The following is a 19474-nucleotide window of genomic DNA, read 5'->3' as shown; positions in this document are numbered from 1 at the left end:
TCGCCACTGAACGCAGAAAATAGAAATGCGCCATGAGAAACTTCTAAGGTGTGGAAGGCCGTGCGTTCCACAGGTTCAGGCCTCAGACGTCTGGTCTGAAAGATTTGTGTACAAATCCTAATCTTTGTAAAGAAAGTAAATGTTCGTGCTTAATTAAGCATTTAATGGGATTTTCAGATTAAAACACACAAACTTCATCATACTCAGTCAAAATTAAGGCCAATTTCTGCTCAGGTACGTTTTTTTAATCATTTTATTTTTTACTCTCGGCATGTAAGTAAGTAATCAATCAATCAATGAATGCCTGTTTGTTCTCAGTGCAGGAGATGGAACCCAAATATCGCTTCACCAACCTGCTTTTATAACTACGTTTCATAGAGGTGAAGATGCCGCATCCAAGCATGACTGACCCATTACTGGAGCCCTTCATTGTGTTGCTGATGGATCCAACATAAATAATCTACAAATCAATGTTGCAGACCTTTACCATATTGAATATTTTTTGTATGTTTGTCATGTTGAAAGACCCAAGGTTTGTGGTAACTATAATGTGTACAAGATCCTCTGCATGTTTTGTTGTAACTCTGAACATGTATATGTGTTAATATGTAAATTAAGTAACCAAACTTGGATAACTGAGTCACTATCATAAATATAGGCTTTTATGGACTATTAGTTTATGTATAGTTGTATTTAGTATTTATTTGTTTGCATGTTGAACTTTAGCACAAAAAAATCATTTTATTTTTTCGGCATTTCACATTTTCTTTTTTATTTCTACTTGATTTTGCTTTTATGTCATGTTTCTAACATATTTGATGTTTTGTATGTTGTTTATTCTGTAAACAGCTCCCACATTTTTATTTTCAAAATGATATATAAATAAATCTACTCCACCTTTGAAAATGATGGCCACTATTTCACCTGTATAGCACAATAATTTACAATAGGATCTGATTTCCGTTTCTACATGGAAGGATATAATTTTGTTTCTTGGTGGAAGATTAAAATAAAAACAGTCACTGAATATCCATGAACATTTTTGTTTTATTGCTACTTAAAAGTGATGCCACAATGCAAGCCTTTTTATTGTTTTAGTTTTGTTATCTGTATAATTTGATTCTGGCTGTCGCTGAGCAAAAACCTTCATATCAAGATGTTAAGAATTTACTGTCATACAGTAAATAGTGATATTTCTGATGGCATCTGCAGCTTTGATAAACATTTAAGGAAAAATATATGTACTTATAAACATTTCAAAATGAAAGGAGAACAAATGTATTTAATATTTAAAACTTTTTATATTAACCAGCAGTTCTAATGCATTTGTATCTGAGCATCTTTGAAGTGAGATCAGTCTCTCACTGCAAAGAGAGAGACTGATCTCATGAGAGAAATGCAACAGAGTCATGCATTCATCATGTAGAGGAGGTAATTTATATTTAAAAAATTGATGCATGTTAATTTATTTACACATACAGATTTTTAGGCTAATTCTATGACATGTTTTGTTCTGCAGGACTCGACTGAAATTGAGCCGTACAGCTCCTACACTCAGAAGGAAAATTCTCTTTATTCAACAGCCATTATTGCTCAGCTGTCAAATTAATTCTGACTCTACAAATGTTTAACAAATTTACCATCATAATTCTTGGGATTTTTTTTTCTGGCGTATTTCAGATCATTTCCTTCTGATTTATTTATGTCCAACAGGTCTTGACATATTGGGTTCATTTCCCAGTGTTCATTATAAGTTCCTTTGATAAAGACATGTTCATGTGTTCATATAATAAATGGATATATATGTACATCCATTAACATGTTGCAGAGATCTCAGCAGCATGTTGGTTTAGCATAAATGTACAAAAACAACAAAGCAAACACAAAGAAAAGTTATCATTTTTGGTGATTTATTAAAAGAAAAAAAAGTACATTTGTTAATATTTGTGTTGTGTAAAAATAGGTTTGAGTAAACATTTAACATTGCTTGTTTTTGTTTTTATTTACTGTAGGAAAACATAACTGAACAATGTCTCACAAATTTAAAAAAAACAAACAATTTTAAATTAAGAGTCAGACTTGGTTAGACTATGATCAGCCCTGATCACCTTTAAACCACATTTAGACATCAGTTAACATTTTTTTGGGTCATCTGTCACTTTTTAACCACATTGTTTAAACAATAAACAATGGGGTTTATTATTGTCTCCCATTTCAAAAAGGGTTTTGCAAAATTGTGCAAGTTTGTTGCATCAATCTTGACAAAAGCAGCGCATGATGAAGGTCTTAAGTTTTTTTCCTTTAAAGCTGTTGAAACATTCATTAAATCAAATTTCAGAAAACTATTATTAATCTTCTCATCACACTTCCTGAGCTGGTGAGTTGTTTCTGTGATATGTGTGAGAAGTAATCGTCTTACGCATATTATGTCCTGGATACTTTTATAATGATATGATTTGATAATAATAATAATAATAATAATAATAATAATAATAATAATAATACACAGAAAAAATAGATCTATTTAAGAAGATCTATTTTTAACATAAAAAAATGGAAGATACGTGTTTTGCAGCATGTTGTTACATGTTCACTTTTCCTTATTTCATTTTTTTTTTTCTGTTTTTGGATCGTTAATTTGTTTGATTTTTTTTTTTTTTTTTATTATTTCACTGGTGGGGGCGGGGCTTTGTCAGCCCAAGTGGTTTCAGCTGGGCTCGTGACACCTGAGGGTGATTGAGTGATGATGACATTGCAACGGCGTTTGTCGTGGAGTTGGGAACGAGTCAGGGTGAGGTAATCTGCAGTGTGACGTTTTTATTTCTCTTTATAGCTCATATTCACGATCCTAAACAAAGCAAAGCAAACATGACATTTAGATCTAAGTTTTACTAACTAACCCCCTGCTGGGGCAGAAAACCAGGCAGGAAGTGCCATGACAACATGCTGTGTGCCGCCAGCTCTGCTTTGATCCAAGAGGCAACAGTACATTAAAATACATTTCAGTAACGGTTGATATAAATGAGCTTTTATTTTAAGCAAACTTTTGACCTAACATGGCATTTAAGCTGTAATGTTGAGATGTGCAGAGGGAATTCTAGTTTGTGTTCTGTTGTTTCAATGTGACCCTGTGATGTAGACACATTTCCTTTTCAGGAAAAAAGTTTTACATCCTCTTGAACCACTTTGAGAGATGACAATTTGTGGTTTCAGTTGTCCAACAAAAGTTCAGAGGACACTTGAGACTCTCTGTTCAGAGCAGCAGCAGATGTTGCATCGACAAGCAGGTCAGATGGACCCAGTGAGAATCGACCTTTTACTGCTTCTGCTGTGTTTTGCATGATGTCTGGACTCTGAAGGTAATGTTAAAGTTCAATATTCTTTGAAATGTTTTACATCTGTTCTAGTTTTTAAAAGATTCCAATATCAGTTTCTTATTCATTGTTCTTTCTTGCTTTCAGGGACTCTTGTGAAAACAATCAGGAAAGAATCTGATTTCACTCCAATCTGCATCAACAAAACATCAATATATAGATCATTTGAAAAATCAGAACAGAGAGGAACAATGGAGAGAGTGCAATCTACGGTATCAGGATGCAGGTGACTTTTTTCATGAGTGTGACTCCAGATTCTCACTAAAAACCAGGAATCAAACTGTGTTTCTGCACCTGACAGTTTAACAGCAGCTGATAGTGGGAACTACTCCTGTCAGTGTTCAAATCTTAATGGAACACATTTTCTCCATTGATGGCAACCAGGGAAGCTTCCCCAGTGGGTTTTGGCTTTTCTTTCAGAGGTGGATTTATAGGACATCATGGAGGGTGTTCCACCTGACTATACAAGGTTCTGATGTAAGGCAAATTTGACTGACTTTTAATGCTGATGTCGTCCATTGTTTGTCTGTTTCATGTTGGAGTGAATGATTGTTTACGTGTAATGTTTGTCTACGTGTTCTGTGTTTTCATGCGCATGCGAAGAAGATAAAAACACAATCTTATTGGCAGGATTTCCCAAACATCGGAATGGGACCACCGATGAAACCTGGAATTATTTCAACAACATGTAATGACAACATGATTAACTTCTGTATTTCTCTTGCAAATCAATTAAAGACGGCAGTTCCAAGGAGAACGACCCATGCCAGCGGGCAAAGAATTACATAACCTACAGCCTGGAGATTTTGTGTTTCTTAAATATTTCAGGAAGAAGAACTGATGACCGCAGTGAAGGTTGTGGATTTTCTTAAATCTGCCTGGGTCCTCGACAGCCATTGGCGAGAAGTTCACTGGGGAATCGAATCGCCCAGAATCCCACCAAGGGGATTCCAACAAAGTATCCCTGAAAAAATAGGGATACCACCAACGGCCCACTCAGTAGGTGGTCTACCTAGCTGAGGCAGCATGGAGAACATGGTCAGGATGGGACATTGCTGCAGAACACCCACGTGGATTACGGATGCCGTACTTCATAACCCATAACTCTCCTGATGTTGAGATTGAGAATGTTTGTTTTATTTCCAATAGACTCATTTCCTAATAATAATCCCACAGATGAAGTTTGGAGCCAGTCTGCAGTGACTCTTCCTTCTGCTTTGACTGCTGCAGGTTTCTTTGATGTCATAGTTTCAGTTATTCTGGGACTTATCTGCAGAAGACGTCCACAACGGTGAGAAACTAATTCAATATTCATAATTTCCTTAACCTCAATTCAAGCTTTATAACTGAAGCTACAGGTTTCAAATTTTACGTACAATCTTCATCTGCATCTTCAATATGATTGTTTTATTTTAAATCTAAACTTTTGTTTCTTTGATCTTATTTTCTTAAACTTTACCTCCAGATGTTATTAAACTTTCACGTAAATCTGGAGTTTATTTCATTTAAGGACAGAAACATCCGGCTCGTCTGCACAAGGAGATACTGCCACTGTAGTGAGTAAATATCCTTATTTTATAAGTAACTATTTTCAGATTGTCACAAAAAGACTAGAAAATACAGGAAGAACATGTTTTCCTTTTATTCTGTAATAAACTGTCTTAAAACTTTACCTCTAATTTTATATTTTACATCCATTCATCTAATGGTGGTACTACTAGTAACATTACAATCACTTGATGGCACAATACTTACTTTTCCTGAATACTTAAATAGTGAGTGTATTAACAGAATCGATAGTTAGAAACGTCCCTCCCGTTTCCTAACCAGCTGCACATCATTTCCTGTCAATATCATATGGAACTGGAGGAAGTTTCTGATGAATTCTGGTTCAATAAACAGATTGTTTCAGCTCCAATAAAGGAGCAGTGACAGAAATCCAAAAATGTCTATATTGCATGTGCTTTTCAAAATGACCACAAGATGACACTGTTTCCTTCAGGACCAACTGCACAATTCTGCCAACTGACCCTGCTTCATCAGGCTGAACATCCACAGCCAGGTCAGTATGGACAGTCAGAAAACGACACACTGGCTGACGTTTGTTTTATCTGCAGACAACAAGGACATTGAGCCAGAGACTGCTCCCAGAGACGATTCAAACCACAACCAGGAGGCCGAAGGTTGCATTGGGGCCGAGGAGGAAGATTTGATGGCAACCAGGGAAGCTTCCCCAGGGGGTCAAGGCTTTCCTTTCAGAGGTGGATTTACAGGACATCGTGGAGGGTGTTCCACCTGACTATACCAGGTTCTGTTGTAATGCAAATTTGACTGACTTTTAATTTTGATGGCGTCCAACTTTTGTTTGTGTCTGTTTCGTGTTGGAGTGAATGATTGTTTACGTGTAATGTTTGTCTCGGTGTTCTGTGTTTACATGCGCATGCGAAGAAGATAAAAACACAACCTTATTTGCAGGATTTCCCAAACATTGCAATGGGACCACTGATGAAACCTGGAATTATATCAACAACATGTAATGACAACATGATTAACTTCTGTATTTCTCTTACAGATCAATTAAAGGCGGCAGGCCCAAGGAGAACGACCCATGCCAGCGGGTAAACAATTACATAACCTACAGCCTGGGGATTTTGTGTTTCTTAAATATTTCAAGAAGAAGAAGTGATGATCCCAGAGAAGGTTGTGGATTTTCTTAAATCCACCAGGGTTCTCTCCAGCAAGTGGCGAGAAGTTCACTGGGGAATCGAATCGCTCAGAATCCCACCAAGGGGATTCCAACAAAGTATCCATGAAAAAATAGGGATACCACCGACGGCCCACTCAGTAGGTGGTCTACCTAGCTGAGGCAGCATGGAGAACATGGTCGGGATGGGACATCGCCGCAGAATAACACCCACGTGGATTAAAGATGCCGTACTTCATAACCCATAACTCTCCTGATGATGAGATTGAGAAAGTTTTTATTTCCAATAGACTCATTTCCTAATAACAATCCAGCAGATGAAGTTTGGAGCCAGTCTGCAGTGACTCTTCCTTCTGCTTTTACTGCTGCAGGTTTCTTGGTTGTCATATTTTCAGTTATTCTGGGACTTATCTGCAGAAGACATCCACAACGGTGAGAAACTAATTCAATATTTATAATTTCTTTTACCTAAATTCAAGCTTCAAAACTGAAGCTACTGATTTTTAATTTCACGTACAATCTTTATCTGCATCTTCAATATGAGTGTTTTATTTTAAATCTAAACTTTTATTTCTTTGATCATATTTTCTTAAACTTTACCTCCACATGTTATTAAACTTTAAGGTAAATCTGGAGTTTATTTTTAAAGCGCCTCTCTAAGAGCTGAAACATCTGGATCGTCTGAACAAGGAGAAACTGCCACTGTAGTGAGTAAATATCCTTATTTTATAAGTAACTATTTTCAGATTGTCACAAAAAAGACTAGAAAATATCTGTAATAAACTGTTTAAAAACTTTTCCTCTTATTTTAGATTTTACATCTATTCAGCTAGTGGTTGTTTTTATAATGACACCCAATACTACTAGTAACATCACAAACACTTGATGGCACAATACTTACTTTTCCTGAATACTTAAATAGTGAGTGTATTAACAGAATCGATAGTTAGAAACGTCCCTCCCGTTTCCTAACCAGCTGCACATCATTTCCTGTCAACATCATATGTAACTAGAGAAAGTTTCTGATGAATTCTGGTTCAATAAACAGATTGTTTCAGCTCCAATAAAGGAGCAGTGACAGAAGTCCAAAAATATCTATATTGCATGTGCTTTACAGATTGACCACAAGATGTCACTGTTTCCATCAGGACCAACTGCACCATTCTGCCAACTGATGACCCTGCTTCATCAGGCTACCCTGAACATCCACAGCCAGGACAGTATGGACAGCCAGGACAATATGGACAGTATGGACAGCCAGGACAATATGGACAGTATGGACAGCCAGAAATTCTCACACTGACTGTTGTTTGTTTTATCTGCAGACATCAAGGACATTGAGCCAGAGACTGCTCCCAGAGACGATTCAAACCACAACCAGGAGGCCGAAGGTTGCATTGGGGCCGAGGAGGAAGATTTGATGGCAACCAGGGAATCTTCCCCATGGGTCAAGGCTTTCCTTTCAGAGGTGGATTTACAGGACACCGTGGAGGGTGTTCCACCTGACTATACCAGGTTCTGTTGTAATGCAAATTTGACTGACTTTTAATTCTGATGTCATCCATTGTTTGTCTGTTTCATGTTGGAGTGAATGATTGTGTACGTGTAATGTTTGTCTCAGTGTTCTGTGTTTACATGCGCATGCGAAGAAGATAAAAACACAATCTTATTTGCAGGATTTCCCAAACATCGGAATGGGACCACCTATGAAACCTGGTATTAGTTTAACAACATGTAATGACAACATGATTAACTTCTGTATTTCTCTTACAGACCAATTAAAGACTGCAGGCCCAAGGAGAACGACCCGTGCCAGCGGGCAAACAATTACATAACCTACAGCCTGGAGATTTTGTGTTTCTTAAAAATTTCAGGAAGAAGAACTGATGACTGCAGTGAAGGTTGTGGATTTTCTTAAATCCACCAGGGTTCTCTCCAGCAACTGGCGAGAAGTTCACTGGGGAATCGAATCGCTCAGAGTCCCACCAAGGGGATTCCAACAAAGTATCCCTGAAAAAATAGGGATACCACCGACGGCCCACTCAGTAGGTGGTCTACCTAGCTGAGGCAGCATGGAGAACATGGTCAGGATGGGACATCGCCGCAGAATAACACCCACGTAGATTAAGAATGCCGTACTTCATAACCCATAACTCTCCTGATGATGAGATTGAGAAAGTTTTTATTTCCAATAGACTCATTTCCTAATAACAATCCAGCAGATGAAGTTTGGAGCCAGTCTGCAGTGACTCTTCCTTCTGCTTTTACTGCTGCAGGTTTCTTGGTTGTCATATTTTCAGTTATTCTGGGACTTATCTGCAGAAGACATCCACAACGGTGAGAAACTAATTCAATATTCATAATTTCTTTTACCTAAATTCAAGCTTCAAAACTGAAGCTACTGATTTTTAATTTCACGTACAATCTTTATCTGCATCTTCAATATGAGTGTTTTATTTTAAATCTAAACTTTTATTTCTTTGATCATATTTTCTTAAACTTTACCTCCACATGTTATTAAACTTTAAGGTAAATCTGGAGTTTATTTTTAAAGCGCCTCTCTAAGAGCTGAAACATCTGGATCGTCTGAACAAGGAGAAACTGCCACTGTAGTGAGTAAATATCCTTATTTTATAAGTAACTATTTTCAGATTGTCACAAAAAAGACTAGAAAATATCTGTAATAAACTGTCTAAAAACTTTTCCTCTAATTTTAGATTTTACATCCATTCAGCTAGTGGTTTTTTTTTTATGACACCGAATACTACTAGTAACATCACAAACACTTGATGGCACAATATTTACTTTTCCTGAATACTTCAATAGTGAGTGTATTAACATAATCGATAGTCAGAAATGTCTCTGCCATTTCCTAACCATCTGCACATCATTTCCTGTCAATATCATATGTAACTGGAGGAAGTTTCTGATGAATTCTGGGTCAATAAACAGATTGTTTCAGCTCCAATAAAGGAGCAGTGACAGAAATCCAAAAATATCTATATTGCATGTGCTTTACAGATTGACCACAAGATGTCACTGTTTCCATCAGGACCAACTGCACCATTCTGCCAACTGATGACCCTGCTTCATCAGGCTACCCTGAACATCCACAGCCAGGACAGTATGGACAGCCAGGACAATATGGACAGCCAGAAATTCTCACACAGACTGTTGTTTGTTTTATCTGCAGACATCAAGGACATTGAGCCAGAGACTGCTCCCAGAGACTATTCAAACCACAACCAGGAGGCCGAAGGTTGCACAGGAGTCGAGGAGGAAGATTTGATGGCAACCAGGGAATCTTCCCCATGGGTCAAGGCTTTCCTTTCAGAGGTGGATTTACAGGACACCGTGGAGGGTGTTCCACCTGACTATACCAGGTTCTGTTGTAATGCAAATTTGACTGACTTTTAATTCTGATGTCATCCATTGTTTGTCTGTTTCATGTTGGAGTGAATGATTGTTTACGTGTAATGTTTGTCTCAGTGTTCTGTGTTTACATGCGCATGCGAAGAAGATAAAAACACAATCTTATTTGCAGGATTTCCCAAACATCGGAATGGGACCACCGATGAAACCTGGAATTATTTCAACAACATGTAATGATAACATGATTAACTTCTGTATTTCTCTTACAGATCAATTAAAGACGGCAGGCCCAAGGAGGACGACGCGTGCCAGCGGGCAAACAATTATATAACCTACAGCCTGGAGATTTTGTGTTTCTTAAATATTTCAGAAAGAAGAACTGATGACCGCAGTGAAGATTGTGGATTTTTTTATATCCACCTGGGCCAGCCACTAGCAAGAAATTCACTGGGAAATCGAATTGCCCAGAATCTCACCAAGGGGATTCCAACAAAGTATCCCTGAAAAAATAGGGATACCACCGACGGCCCACTCAGTAGGTGGTCTACCTAGCTGAGGCAGCATGGAGAACATGGTCGGGATGGGACATCGCCGCAAAACAACAACCACGCAGATTAAGAATGCCGTACTTCATAACCCATAACTCTCCTGATGTTGAGATTGAGAATGTATTTTTTATTTCCAATAGACTCATTTCCTAATAATAATGCAGCAGATGAAGTTTGGAGCCAGTCTGCAGTGATTCTTCCTTCTGCTTTGACTGCTGCAGGTTTCTTTGATGTCATAGCTTCAGTTATTCTGGGATTTATCTGCAGAAGACGTCCACAACGGTGAGAAACTAATTCAATATTCATAATTTCTTTTACCTAAATTCAAGCTTCAAAACTGAAGCTACTGATTTTTAATTTCACGTACAGTCTTTATCTGCATCTTCAATATGATTGTTTTATTTTAAATCTAAACTGTTGTTTCTTTGAACATATTTTCTTAAACTTTACCTCCAGATGTTATTAAACTTTCACGTAAATCTGGAGTTTATTTCATTTTTAAAGCCCCTGTCTAAGAACTGAAACATCCGGATCGTCTGCACAAGGAGAAACTGCCACTGTAGTGAGTAAATATCCTTATTTTATTAGTAACAATTTCCAGATTGTCACAAAAAAGACTAGAAAATACAGGAAGAACATGTTTTCCTTTTATTCTGTAATAAACTGTCTTAAAACTTTACCTCTAATTTTAGATTTTACATCCATTCATCTAGTGGTGGTTATTATGACATCCAGTACTACTAGTAACATTACATTCACTAGATGGCACAATACTTACTTTTCCTGAATACTTAAATAGTGAGTGTATTAACATAAACGATAGTAAGAAACGTCCCTGCTGTTTCCTAACCAGCTGCACATCATTTCCTGTCAATATCATATGTAACTGGAGGAAGTTTCTGATTAATTCTGGTTCAATAAACAGATTGTTTCAGCTCCAATAAAGGAGCAGTGACAGAAATCCAAAAATATCTATATTGCATGTGCTTTTCAAAATGACCACAAGATGGCACTGTTTCCATCAGGCCCAACTGCACCATTCTGCCACCTGACCCTGCTTCATCAGGATGCCCTGAACATCCACAGCCACGACAGTATGGACAGTATGGACAGCCAGGACAGTTTGGACAGCCAGAAAGCCTCACACTGACTGACGTTTGTTTTATCTGCAGACATCAAGGACATTGAGCCAGAGACTGCTTTCAGAGACGATTCAAACCACAACCAGGTGGCCGAAGGTTGCACAGGGGCAGAGGAGGAAGATTTGATGGCAACCAGGGAAGCTTCCCCAGGGGGTCAAGGCTTTCCTTTCAGAGGTGGATTTACAGGACATCATGGAGGGTGTTCCACCTGACTATACCAGGTTCTGTTGTAATGCAAATTTGACTGACTTTTAATTCTGATGTCGTCCATTGTTTGTCTGTTTCATGTTGGAGTGAATGATTGTTTACATGTCATGTTTGTCTCAGTGTTCTGTGTTTACATGCGCATGCGAAGAAGATAAAAACACAATCTTATTTGCAGGATTTCCCAAACATCGCAATGGAACCACTGATGAAACCTGGAATTATTTCAACAACATGTAATGACAACATGATTAACTACTGTATTTCTCTTATAGATCAATTAAAGACTGCATGCCCAAGGAGGACGACCCGTGCCAGCGGGCAAACACTTATATAACCTACAGCCTGGAGATTTTGTGTTTCTTAAAAATTTCAGGAAGAAGAACTGATGACTGCAGTGAAGGTTGTGGATTTTCTTAAATCCACCTGGGTCCGTGCCAGCCACTAGCGAGAAATTCACTGGGAAATCGAATCGCCCAGAATCCTACCAAGGGGATTCCAACAAAGTATCTCTGAAAAAATAAGAATACGGCCCACTCAGTAGGTTGTCTACCTAGCTGAGGCAGCATGGAGAACATGGTCGGGATGGGACATCGCCGCAGAACACCAACGTGGATGAAGGATGCCGTACTTCATAACCCATAACTCTCCTGATGTTGAGATTGAGAATGTTTGTTTTATTTCCAATAGACTCATTTCCTAACAATAATCCAGCAGATGAAGTTTGGAGCCAAAAGAAACTGCCACTGTAGTGAGTAAATATCCTTATTTTATAAGTAACTATTTTCAGATTGTCACAAAAAGACTAGAAAATACATTAAGAACATGTTTTTCTTTCTTTCTGTAAAAAACTGTCTTAAAATTTTACCTCTAATTTAAGATTTTATATCCATTCTTCTAGTGGTGGTTTTTATAATAACACCCAATACAACTAGTAACATCTCAATCACTAGATGGCACAATACTTACTTTTCCTGAATACTTAAATAGTGAGTGTATTAACATAATCGATAGTAAGAAACGTCCCTGCTGTTTCCTAACCAGCTGCACATCATTTCTTGTCTACTTCATATGTAACTAGAGGAAGTTTATGATTAATTCTGGTTCAATAAACAGATTGTTTCAGCTCCAATAAAGGAGCAGTGACAGAAATCCAAAAATATCTATATTGCATGTGCTTTACAGAACGACCACAAGATGGCACTGTTTCCTTAAGGACCAACTGCACCATTCTGCCAACTGACCCTGCTTCATCAGGCTGCCCTGAACAGCCAGGACAGTGTGGACAGCCAGGACAGTGTGGACAGCCAGGACAGTGTGGACATCCAGGACAGCATGGACAGCCAGGACAGCATGGACAGCCAGGACAGTATGGACAGCCAGAAAGCCTCACACTGACTGACGTTTGTTTTATCTGCAGACATCAAGGACATTGAGCCAGAGACTGCTTCCAGAGACGATTCAAACCACAACCAGGAGGCCGAAGGTTGCACAGGGGCTGAGGAGGAAGATTTGATGGCAACCAGGGAAGCTTCCCCAGGGGGTCAAGGCTTTCCTTTCAGAGGTGGATTTACAGGACATTGTGGAGGGTGTTCCACCTGACTATACCAGGTTCTGTTGTAATGCAAATTTGACTGACTTTTAATTCTGATGGCGTCCATTGTTTGTCTTTCATGTTGGAGTGAATGATTGTTTACGTGTAATGTAGTGTTCTGTGTTTTCATGCGCATGCGAAGAAGATAAAAACACAATCTTATTTGCAGGATTTCCCAAACATCGAAATGGGACCACCGATGAAACCTGCAATTATTTCAACAACATGTAATGACAACATGATTAACTTCTGTATTTCTCTTGCAGATCAATTAAAGACGGCAGGCCCAAGGAGGACGACGCGTGCCAACGGGCAAACAATTATATAACCTACAGCCTGGAGATTTTGTGTTTCTTAAATATTTCAGGAAGAAGAAGTGATGATCCCAGAGAAGGTTGTGGATTTTCCTAAATCCACCAGGGTTCTCTCCAGCAAGTGGCGAGAAGTTCACTGGGGAATCGAATCGCTCAGAATCCCACCAAGGGGATTCCAACAAAGTATCTCTGAAAAAATAGGGATACCACCGACGGCCCACTCAGTAGGTGGTCTACCTAGCTGAGGCAGCATGGAGAACATGGTCGGGATGGGACATCGCCGCAGATTAACACCCACGTGGATGAAGGATGCCATACTTCATAACCCATAACTCTCCTGATGATGAGATTGAGAAAGTTTTTATTTCCAATAGACTCATTTCCTAATAATAATCCAGCAGATGAAGTTTGGAGCCAGTCTGCAGTGACTCTTCCTTCTGCTTTTACTGCTGCAGGTTTCTTGGTTGTCATATTTTCAGTTATTCTGGGACTTATCTGCAAAAGACGTCCACAACGGTGAGAAACTAATTCAATATTCATAATTTCTTTTACCTAAATTCAAGCTTCAAAACTGAAGCTACTGATTTTTAATTTCACGTACAGTCTTTATCTGCATCTTCAATATGATTGTTTTATTTTAAATCTAAACTTTTATTTCTTTGATCATATTTTCTTAAACTTTACCTCCACATGTTATAAAACTTTAAGGAGTTTATGTTATTTTTAAAGCGCCTGTCTAAGAGCTGAAACATCTGGATCGTCTGCACAAGGAGAAACTGCCACTGTAGTGAGTAAATGTCCTTATTTTATAAGTAACTATTTTCAGATTGTCACAAAAAAGACTAGAAAATACAGGAAGAACATGTTTTCCTTTTATTCTGTAATAAACTGTCTAAAAACTTTTCCTCTAATTTTAGATTTTACATCCATTCAGCTAGTGGTTGTTTTTATAATGACACCCAGTACTACTAGTAACATCACAAACACTTGATGGCACAATATTTACTTTTCCTGAATACTTCAATAGTGAGCGTATTAACATAATCGATAGTTAGAAACGTCTCTGCCGTTTCCTAACCAGCTGCACATCATTTCCTGTCAATATCATATGTAACTGGAGAAAGTTTCTGATGAATTCTGGTTCAATAAACAGATTGTTTCAGCTCCAATAATGGAGCAGTGACAAAAATCCAAAAATATCTATATTGCATGTGCTTTTCAAAATGACCACAAGATGGCACTGTTTCCATCAGGCCCAACTGCACAATTCTGCCCCCTGACCCTGCTTCATCAGGATGCCCTGAACATCCACAGTCACGACAGTATGGACAGCCAGGACAGTTTGGACAGGATGGACAGTATGGACAGCCAGGTCAGTATGGACAGCCACAAAGCCTCACACTGGCTGATGTTTGTTTTATCTGCAGACAACAAGGACATTGAGCCAGAGACTGCTCCCAGAGACGATTCAAACCACAACCAGGTGGCCGAAGGTTGCACAAAGACCGAGGAGGAAGATTTGATGGCAACCAGGGAAGCTTCCCCAGGGGGTCAATGTTTTCCTTTCTGAGGTGGATTTACAGGACATCATGGAGGGTGTTCCACCTGACTATACCAGGTTATGTTGTAATGCAAATTTTACTCTGAATTCTGATGGCGTCCGTTTGTTTGTCTGTTTCATGTTGGAGTGAATGATTGTTTACATGTAATGTTTGTCTATGTGTGTGTGTCATTCGCATGCGAAGAAGATAAAAACACAATCTTATTTGCAGGATTTCCCAAACATCGGAATGGGACCACCGATGAAACCTGGAATTATTTCAACATGTAATGACAACATGATTAACTTCTGTATTTCTCTTGCAGATCAATTAAAGGCGGCAGGCCCAAGGAGGACGACCCGTGCCAGCGGGCAAACAATTACATAACCTACAGCCTGGGGATTTTGTGTTTCTTAAAAATTTCAGGATGAACTGATTACCGCAGTGAAGGTTGTGGATTTTCATGTTTTTGCTTCTCTTAATATCCAGAGGACAAAACACTTGCTGAAGTGATGTTTATCACACCTATTAGTTATTGCTTAATGGCGAAAGTCATTTCCAAGTTTCATTTACTTAGTTATTTGTTTGCTACCCACTAGAAAAAAAGGGTGAAGCTGTGAAGTAGATTTTTCTTGAAAGAGAAATTGTTTTATTTGCATCATACAGTGTAGTATAGTCAAGATGTTTTTTCGTGCAGCTGCAGAGAGGGTGTACAAACTAATTGAACAAGATGTCTCTAGGATCTTGCTGTTTTTCTCGTGTTCTTCTTTGCAAGGAGATGGTGTTTAGTTTTCACATCCTGTAGACATGATAGCGAATGAACTATCATGTCTACAGGATGAGACATGATAGTGAAACATGAAGGTTGAACTATTCCATCTGTTTTCCTTTGTTTCTTTTGTCTTAGAAGATTGAGTCTCCGCCTCTGTTATCAGAGGTCAATCAAGCAACTATGCAACTCTGAGTTCGTTAGAGCAGAATGATTTTTGCCTGATGCAGTGTATTTTTGCTCTCTGTCTGCAGATGTATTAAAGATTGTTTTTGCTCCCTGACGTTTCCCTGGAACTCAGTCTGTGAATTGTGCAACTTCACAGTATTTTTTCCATCTCAGCATCACAGTTAATGGTGAGACACTTCTATATCGCTTGAATCAAACTTATATGGTCTGTATATTCTCTAATAATGTTTGTTTTATTTCCAATACTCATTTCCTAATAATAATTCAGCAGATGAAGTTTGTGATATTCAGAAACGTCCCTGCCGTTTCCTAACAAGCTGCACATCATTTTCTGTCAATATCATATGTAACTGGAGGAAGTTTCTGATTAATTGTGGTTCAATAAACAGATTGTTTCAGCTCCAAAAAAGGAGCAGTGACAGAAATCCAAAAATATTTATATTGCATGTGCTTTTTAAAATGACCACAAGATGACACTGTTGCGCTAAGGGAGAGAATCTTAATTTTGGAACTGAACTGCACTGTATGCAAACACTGATCTTCTTTGCATTTAAGCAACAATTTAAAAGTGAGGGACAAGAAAAATTAAATAAGGAATAAATGATTAATGTGTCTATTTACTCCTGTCTTTTATTAAACAGTTCTTCAAATGTCTTTTCCCAACAGAGACATTAAATTATGTTTCACTTGACTTTGGCCATTTGCATGAAGGTTCTTATTACTATATTTTTGTCTTTTATTGTTCAGGATGAACTGTACTCAAGTCTCCAACAACAAACCAGAAACATTTATCAAACTGTCTCCTTTGGTCACCATCAGTATAAATCAGAAACAAATGTCACTGACGGGCTGGGAAACATTTATGAAAACATTTTGAATTAAACATCTGTCTTGATGCATACAACAGAATTTCCTCGTTATGTGGTACTTCACAACCTTTCTGTTGGTTTGCATGTTAAACTTTAACACAAAAACTCATTTTATTTTTTTTGGCATTTAACATTTTCTTTATTTCTACTTGATTTTGCTTTTATGTCATGTTTCTGACATATCTGGTGTTTTTTTTCTATGTTCCCCTTTTTTTCTGTAAACAGCTCCCACATTTTTATTTTAAAAATGATATATAAATAAATCTACTCCACCTTTGAAAATGATGGCCACTATTTCACCTGTATAGCACAATAATTTACAATAGGATCTGATTTCTGTTTCTACATGGAAGGATATAATTTTATGTTTCTTGATGGAAGATTAAAATAAAAACAGTCACTGAATATCCATGAACATTTTTGTTTTATTGCTACTTAAAAGTGATGCCACAATGCAAGCCTTTATATTGTTTTAGTTTTGTTATCTGCATAATTTGATTCTGGCTGTCGCTGAGCAAAAACCTTAATATCAAGATGTTAAGAATTTACTGTCATACAGTAAATAGTGATATTTCTGATGGCATCTGCAGCTTTGATAAACATTTAAGGAAAAATATATGTACTTATAAACATTTTAAAATGAAAGAACAAATGTATTAACTTTTTGTATTAACCAGCAGTTCTAATGCATTTGTATCCGAGCATCTTTGCAGTGAGATTCGTCTCTCGGATGTTTGTTGCATTTTTCTGTCTGGTTGCCAATATGTTGGTGTAAAAGTGTTGCATAAAGGAGCAATGAGGGACAAAGCCTACATAAAGCTGTAGCATGACCTTTAATCTTTTTGCAGCTCACATTCAAGATTATAAATGTGTGAAGACCACAAAGCAAACATGACATTTAGATCTCCTAACCCCACATTGTTGCAGAAAACAAGCAGGAAATCCTGCCGAGCGTCATAGAATGCTGAAAAAACTTTAATCTCAGATGTTACAGTACTGGAAAATATAATCATGGATAAAGGTTGGTTGTTTTGCTTTCAATCAAACTCACTTTTATTTGAGTTGTGCAGAGATAATTCCTGTTTGTGTGGTCTGTTGTTTCAAAGAGACGCCATCATGCAGGTGCATTTCCTTTAAAAGAAAAAAAAAAGAGTCACATCCTTTTGTGCTTGTTTGAGAGATGAGCGTTTGTGGTTTGTGTCGCCCAAAAGTTTTAAAGGACAGTTCAGTCGTCCTCGGTTCATTGCAGCAGCAGATTTGCATGAAATAAGCAGGTTAGATGGATGCAGTGAGATTCAGCATTTTACTGCTTCTACTGTGGTTTGGCTGCCGACTGGACTCTACAGGTAACGTAAAAATTGAATTGCTTTGAATTTAATTTTGAGATTTTTTATCAATTGGGGGCCTTCACTTTTTCTTTAACTGTACTTTGATTTACTTTAGATTCCACTGCTTCATAGATGACACAGTTTGTCATTAATTGTTCTTTTCTGTTTGCAGCACCTCTTGTAAAAACAATCGGAAAAGAATCTGATTTTACTCCAATCTGCACCAATGAAACGTCAAACATCATCATGATGATTGTGTGTAAAATCAGAACAGAGAGGAACAATGGAGAGGAGTGCAATCTGCTGTATAAGGATGGAGGTGACTTTGTTCATGAGTGTGACTCCAGATTCTCACTAAAAACCAGGAATCAAACTGTGTTTCTGCACCTGACCAGTTTAACAGCAGCTGATAGTGGGAACTACTCCTGTCAGTGTTCAAATCTTAATGGAACGCATTTTCTCCATCTCAGCATCACAGTTAATGGTGAGTGGATCTATTTAAATGTTATGTCAAACTCATATGAACCATATATTCTCTAACAATGTTTGTTTTATTTCCAATAGAATCAAATCCTAATAATTCATCAGAAGAAGTTTGGAGCCAGTCTGTAGCAGTGACTCGTCTTTCTGCTTTGACTGCTGCAGTTCTCTTCTTTTTCATAGTTTCAGTTATTCTCGTGTTTATTCACAGAAGACGTTCACATCGGTGAGAAACTAATGCAATATTTTTTCTTTTATTTACACTTAGACTTCTCAACATAAGCAATATTTTTTAAAAAAATAATATACATCTTCTGTAAAAATATTAATCAAACAAGTCGATGTCACACTGCTTTATTTCCCAACAGAAAGCAACTGGAGTCATGCATTCATCATGAAGAGGAGGTAATTTATATTTAAAAAATTGATGCATGTTAATTTATTTACACATGCAGATTTTTAGGCTAATTCTACAACATGTTTTTTTCTGCAGGACTCGACTGAAATTGAGCCGTACAGCTCCTACACTCAGAAGAAAAATTCTCTTTATTCAACAGCCATTATTGCACAGCTGTCAAATTAATTCTGACTCCACAAATGTTTAACAAATTTACCATCATAATTCTTGGGATTTTTTTTCTGGAGTATTTCAGATCATTTCCGTCTGATTTATTTATGTCCAACAGGTCTTGACACATTGGGTTCATTTCCCAGTGTTCATTATAAGTTCCTTTGATAAAGACATGTTCATGTGTTCATATAATAAATGGATATATATGTACATCCATTAACATGTTTCAGAGATCTCAGCAGCATGTTGGTTTAGCATAAATGTACAAATCAACAAAGCAAACACAAAGGAAAGTTATCATTTTTGGTGATTTATTAAAAGAAAAAAAAGTACATTTGTTAATATTTGTGTTGTGTAAAAATAGGTTTGAGTAAACATTTAACATTGCTTGCTTTTGTTTTTATTTACTGTAGGAAAACATAACTGAACAATGTCTCACAAATTTTGAAAGAAACCCAAAACAATTTTAAATTAA

At 37.5% G+C, this 19474-nt stretch overlaps 1 protein-coding gene across 1 annotated transcript; it reads left to right on the top strand.

The window, feature by feature from the left end:
- The first annotated feature begins 17815 nt into the window (after positions 1-17815).
- On the top strand, positions 17816-19386 carry LOC129378769 (uncharacterized). Its single transcript, XM_055059261.1, has 5 exons — positions 17816-17966; positions 18121-18432; positions 18513-18654; positions 18797-18833; positions 18922-19386. Exons 1-5 carry the CDS (start codon positions 17900-17902, stop codon positions 19009-19011), a joined length of 648 nt encoding a protein of 215 aa, XP_054915236.1. The 5' UTR covers positions 17816-17899; the 3' UTR covers positions 19012-19386.
- The last annotated feature ends 88 nt before the right edge of the window (positions 19387-19474 follow it).

This window comes from Poeciliopsis prolifica, unplaced genomic scaffold (assembly GCF_027474105.1).
Source record: "Poeciliopsis prolifica strain line A6 unplaced genomic scaffold, Auburn_PproV2 SCAFFOLD053, whole genome shotgun sequence".
Classification (NCBI taxonomy): Eukaryota; Metazoa; Chordata; class Actinopteri; order Cyprinodontiformes; family Poeciliidae; genus Poeciliopsis; species Poeciliopsis prolifica.
This window is presented reverse-complemented; position numbering and strand designations above follow the sequence as displayed.

What these genes read in the sequence shown, in the direction of transcription:
- LOC129378769 (XM_055059261.1), top strand. Translation starts at nt 17,900, where the DNA reads ATGGATGCAGTGAGATTCAGCATTTTACTGCTTCTACTGTGGTTTGGC. An exon ending in CTGCCGACTGGACTCTACAG is followed by an intron (nt 17,967 to 18,120) that starts GTAACGTAAAAA and finishes TTCTGTTTGCAG; the next exon opens with CACCTCTTGTAAAAACAATC. An exon ending in CACAGAAGACGTTCACATCG is followed by an intron (nt 18,655 to 18,796) that starts GTGAGAAACTAA and finishes ATTTCCCAACAG; the next exon opens with AAAGCAACTGGAGTCATGCA.